The sequence below is a fragment of the Pinus tabuliformis genome, chromosome 9 (genome assembly GCF_031772625.1).
Source record: "Pinus tabuliformis cultivar Carrire ecotype Pingquan chromosome 9, CPIR1, whole genome shotgun sequence".
NCBI lineage: Eukaryota > Viridiplantae > Streptophyta > Pinopsida > Pinales > Pinaceae > Pinus > Pinus tabuliformis.
Genome location: NC_142307.1, coordinates 1,535,219,987 through 1,535,226,205, shown reverse-complemented (window position 1 = coordinate 1,535,226,205; position 6,219 = coordinate 1,535,219,987). Strand labels below are relative to the sequence as shown.

The 6,219-nt window shown below is 36.6% G+C and overlaps 1 protein-coding gene across 1 annotated transcript; it reads left to right on the top strand.

Moving 5' to 3' along the window:
• Positions 1-497: 497 nt before the first annotated feature.
• On the top strand, positions 498-1,508 carry LOC149154473 (uncharacterized). Its single transcript, XM_089444151.1, has one exon. The coding sequence runs from the start codon at positions 498-500 to the stop codon at positions 1,506-1,508; it is 1,011 nt and encodes a 336-aa protein (XP_089300277.1).
• The last annotated feature ends 4,711 nt before the right edge of the window (positions 1,509-6,219 follow it).

The window sequence follows — 6,219 nt, the reverse complement described above, 5'->3', positions numbered from 1 at the left end:
GGAGGAAGATTTAAAATTTGTCTAAACTCAAATTAGAATTTATATTAAAAAAACATATTGTTAGGCTGAAGTTATATCACTTTCACCTTGATCAGAAAATAAGCTTATCTCCTTGAATATTTCATGCATCTCCATTTGCATAGTGAACATTGTGGGTTTGAGAGTTCGCTGCTATTGAACTTAATGATTGCTTGAGGATTGACATTCAATCTCACTAAATAGAGACTGAGAAGTAAAAGAAAATTGTGCTTGCTTGAGGATTGGCATTCAATCTCACTAAATAGAGAATGAAAAGTAAAAGAAAATTGTGAAAAGTAAAAGAAAATTGTGCAAAACCATGTATCCTAGGACCTAGTATGATTCAATAGATTTTTTGACTTCTTACTTTTTTAATCAAAATATGAAGTTTTATTTGTATTTGAATTTCACTATTTTATCATTTATTTTAATTTTAATCTTGATATGCCATTGCCAACAAAAACGCAAACATATTTGTCATGGCACCTCCAAAGTCAACGGCAGAAGGATGGAAATATGTGGAGAAATTGGACGGGCCTCATGGGAGGCATTTGAAATGCAAGCTATGTAATAATGAGTTTTTTGGATCTTTAACTAGAGTCATGGACCACTTACTTTTTGTCACTAATGGCAAAGGAGGTGGTGTTGAAGGTTGCAAGAATGTGTCTGCAGAGCTGAAGGAGACACTTCAGAAAGATTATGACAATATACAAAAGGCTAAGAAAATGAATGAAAACAAAAGACAATGTGTTCAAACAGAAATTACAATGAATTACAATTCATTTTCTGCACTTTCTTCAAGCACGGTTGGTGTTGGGAGTTCATCTCAGTCAAAGATCGGTAAATCAAGTGGGACAACTACATTAAATTCTCTTTGGAAGCCCATGCAGAAACAAGAAGTTGATGATGCTGTAGTTGATATGTTTTTTGAATCTGCAATTCCATTTAATGTGGCAAGAAGCCCTTACTTCATCAATGCGTGTAAGATGATGGCAGATTTTGGTAAAGGATATGTCCCTCCTAGTTCTGAGACTATAAGGACCACTCTTTTGAAGAGGTCAAAAGAAAGAGTTACAAACAATTTGCAGAAGATCAAAGACTCTTGGAAGGAAACAGGGTGCACACTTTTATTAGATGGTTGGTCAGATATGAATCATAGACCTCTGATTAATGTGTTGGTTTATTGCCCTAAAGGGATACTTTTTTTGAAAGTAGTTGATGCATCAGGGAATAAGAAGACCTCTGAATTTATTTTCAAGATTTTAGAGGAAGCTATTCTTGAGGTTGGAGAAGAACATGTGGTCCAGGTTATCACTGATAGTGCTTCAAATTGTGTCGGAGCAGGAAAAATGATCATGGATAAATACAGAAAAATATATTGGACACCTTGTGCTGTTCATTGTCTTGACTTATTGTTACATGACTTGGCAAAGTTTCCATGGATTAATGAGAGTTCGGAGGGGGAAACAAATTTCTCACTTCATATTTAACCATCAACTCACATTGAGCTTGTACAGGAATAATGCATCTAGAGAGTTGCTCAGGCCTTGTGACACCAGGTTTGCCACATATTATATTACTATCAAAAGGCTAGTTGAAGAAAAAGGGAGTATAAGAGGTGTTTTTTGCAACAATGAGTGAGAAAAGTCTCATCTTTCAAAGGAAGCTAAAGGAAAGGAGTTGGAATAGGTGATTTTAGGGAATGCTTTTTGGGACAATGCTCAGAAGGTTTTAAAAGTATGTGAACCAATTGTTGATATGCTTCGCATGGTTGATAGTGATACCCCTTCCATGGGTTTTGTTTATGAGGGCATGGATCATGCTAAAGAAGCCATTGCAAAATCTTTTAGTAATGAGGAAAATGAGTACATTGCAATATGGGAGATGATTGATGAAAGATGGAAGATGTTGCATAGTCCTTTACATGCAGCAGCTTGTTATTTGGATCCTAGACTCTTTGGGATAGAAAGAACAAATGCTGCAGAAGTCATGAATGGCCTTTATGAAGCAGTTGAACGGTTGGTCCCTGATCTAGAAAAATGCAGGAGAATTAGAGAGCAGCTCCGAGCATACATGTTGGAAGAGGGAATATTTGCAAGGTCTAGTGCAGTACAGGATAGGCCCAATATTTCTCTAGGGAGATCGTGGCAGTTTTATGGATTAGAGACTCCTGAATTGCAATGTTTTGCAATTCGTATTTTGAGCCAGGGATAAAGTGCCTCTGCGTGTGAAAGGAACTCAGCTTTAACCATATCCAGTGCAAGAAAAGAAACAAATTATTGTCTACAAGGTTGGAAGACCTTGTTTATGTTCGCAGTAATTTGAAGTTGGCCTTGAGTAGTGTGGTCAAAGATGCATCTAGTTCCTCTCAGCCATGGTTTGATGCTGATCTAGAGCTAGAAGAAGATGATATTAGCACTGATGGTGACTCACTAGATGAGCCAAATGTTGGAATTCCATCTATTGATGACTTTGATGATCACCATTCTAGTGCCTTTACTATGCCATCTACACATGATGATTAGAGCTTTTTGATGATACAAGTAGGCCATAAGTATAGATTATCTATGTTTTTGAATTTCCTAGAACAATTTTATGGATTATAACTACTTGGCATTATGACTTCCTTATTATATTAGCATTGATGGTGACTCACTAGATGAGCCAAATGATGGAATTCCATGTGTTGATGACTTTGATGATATTTAAAATTTTGAAATTTGAAGATGTCCTACAATGAGTTCTTAATATAATTGTATTGTAATGTGTATGTTTAAATTTTGATCATGTTTTGATTATGTGATTTTTTAAAAGATTACTAGTATTTGACATTCATTTAAATTTTGAAGACTGAAAATTGTCACCTCTTTTTGCAAACTACTATTGTGTATGTTTACATTTAACTAGATGTTAGAATGATTACATTATTCATGTATGTTTACTAATAAGAATTTGTATTCATGTGTTTATGGATCGATTTTGAATTTTCTATTATTTTGTCACACACACACACATACATATATATATTGAAAAATATGTATAGTCGAACTCGAACCTCATTCGAACCTGATCGGAAAATTTGAATTCGAATCAAATTTAATCGTTGTCGAACTTGAATTTGAACTCGAACCATGTGACATAGATTAGCTCTATCATGATGAAATTGTTTTGAAGGGGGAGACATATGACACATTGTAACTAAAGGGATTAAATGATTATTCTTTAAGACATTAGAACCTTTGCCTTTAGAAGATGTAAAGTTCAAACTATTTTTTATTTATTTATTTTGGAATGAGTCGGATAGAATCTCCCAATATCCTAGGAGCGCTAAGAATACTGGGAACCCATACTTCAAGCTATAAAGGCTGATAATCTACTCCTTCCTCATCTCTAAAATTTCTCAAGTTTATACTACAGAAATCGACGATAGGACCATCCCTGCTCCTTACCTTCAACCCAGCACCAAGGGCCCTTTTACTTCACATTTAAGAAGGAAACCCACCATTTAGGTAAGAACGCATCTATCACAAGGACATAAAACACAAACGAAACCTCATCTATTAAGAACAACCCGGAATACTATATGATTTTAGAGATATGATGACTGCTTAGGATCTTTGCATACGACACTCTATTATATATTTTAGACATGACATTAGAGGGGAATTTCCTAGCCTTCGAAAAAAGCATTAGTCGGATAATTGGGCAAGTGACATGGTGTTAGCCTATATTGGTCATTGAGGAGACATTACCTGTTTCTACACACCATTATGAGGGCAATTTACCACTTAGACCGAGTCACTTGAACTCTTACACTACATATATAGCAGGAGCCCATGGCTATGGGTAACCTTTCTTGGAAATGTGTTGGTTGGGGAAGAATACACGTAAGAAATACAAGTGTCGAATAGTGGTTAGGGCAGGAACACACACAATTTTCGTAGCCTACCTAAATGGCTCCCTAGCTTCGGGGCGCGGATCCATACGCATTGGCATCGAGATGCGATCAATGGTGTGTCGCCCATAGCCCAAATTGTAGAGTGCATCGTCTATTAGTTATATTTTCACCACGTTATAACCACCACTCAATAACTGAGTTTGATCAATCTATCTACGTACATTAGCATCAAAATCTCTCAATATCCTAGGAGAGCATTACTTCTAGAACATCAATAATTGTTGTTGTATTATTCTTTTATCACGTATCATTTCTAGAAGAAAAAGGTTGAAAATGATTTTGCCCAAAAATTGAGATCCATAATAGATGCTCCATTTTGAGCCATTTGAGAAAACACCATCTCTTAGATTTTCATAGAAAAAGAAAGAAAAAAAAAGTTAAAAATGCATTGTTAACAAAATAATATGTTCCAGGGGAGGTAGGAGTGGGAGAGGTTCTATTTCGCCTCGATGGAGAAATAGGGATGAAATTTGCTTGGGGAATAGACATTGCATTCAATAACCAAGTAGAAGCCTTAGCTCTATGGCAAGGATTGAAAATATTATTATCGAAGGGACTTCGTAAAATAAGTGTGTTTGGCGACTCAATGATAATTATCCAAAAATGTCACAAAGGTAAAGATCACTTGGAAGAGGATCCACCACCAATATTCCATCGAATAGTGCTACTCATGCAAAAATTTGACAAAATTGACCTTTTCCATGTCAAGAGGGAAAACGATCAGCCAATTGATGAACAAGCTAATAAAGGAGCAAGCCTTGATCAAGGGGTGATAATCAAGGACCAAGGTGATCCATCCATCTCCCACATTCCATGAAATTTAAAATTGCAAGGTTAAGGACTCTCAAGATAATGAATAAATCAATTAAGGTCTGACAACCCACTATCGATTGTCATTAATCCCAAGGCTTGAAAGGCTCTCAATGAGCGACAACCGTGGAAGAAGGATTTCTCTATCCAAATATCTAGATGGGAACACAAGGTGAGTGATGTCATGATAAAGGACAAGTGGATTGTTTCCAAAACTGCATTTAATCTTTGCATCAGAGCTGGGATGGCTAGTACTGCACCTGAGCCAAAGCTGTTAATTTTGTTTGAGTTTGCAAACAAAATGGCAGTTGCAGGGACAAAATTTTGAGTTAAGCCTGAACAAGGATGGGACGTAGGCATTCATGTGAAAATATCACCCTTGGAAATGATACAGTTTATGGTAAGCATTTAAACGGTCGTTTGCAAATGTTGGAAATGTTAATGTTTTGAATTGAGGGTTGAGCAGTCTGCAAGATGGCTTCCTCTAGCCAGAATGGCAACAATGAACTCTCTGAGGAGCAGTTGGCAACGTTAAAAGCGGAAATTTCAGCTTTGGTAGCCAAGGTCGGGGACCAAATAGTGTCAGGCGCTCGCTCTTACTTTACTTTAGTATCTAGTTAGCTTGTAGAACTTTGTGATGATGTAGAATGACTTTAGCTGTCCGTTGATAATTTGGTTACAAAAATGGAGAACCTTGATATCAAAGTGGAAAATGTCGAAGTGACCATGGAAACACCACTGTTGGTGTCCTAAAAGAAGTTTTTGGAATTATTAAACCTCATCCCAACGACCAGGTTGCTGTGTAGGTGGAAATGGATCATGAAGTGGCAATAGAACCTCGCCTTTAGATGGAAACTTGCCAAGTCGCGTAAGATACAACTCCTCGAAATGAGGATGAAGGCACTGGGTAACATTTATGTTAAATCTTTTTTTTGGTCAATGTTTTGTAATTTTATCGTATATAATGGAGTCTTCTGGAGACTCTACAAGTTAAATGCTGTTAGATCTATAGACAAGAAAAAACAAAACATATGTAGGATGCATTTTGAGCATTTATGGAATGCCTATGATGAAGATCAATACTTGAATCTAAAGGTGCTGGCTTGTTCTATTTAGATTAATATAATGCTACCCATTTCTTAAAAAAACAAAATACTATGTTCCACCAAGTTTATTGGATGGGGGAGCACAGGGGTGGGGAGACGCACAAGGGGGATTCATAATTGTACAATTAGTACAACATCAATCTCAAACTGAAGAGTTCTCATAAGAAGAATCAGATTGGTAACCAATTGTAAGCATCATCATTATAACCAACACTGTCTCTGAGGCCTAATTGGACAAGCTCTACTTCATTCAAGAGCATTATGCTGGGAGGCTTTATGTGTGATATTGCACTACCTCTATAAGGCACATACCCCATCCAGATGTTC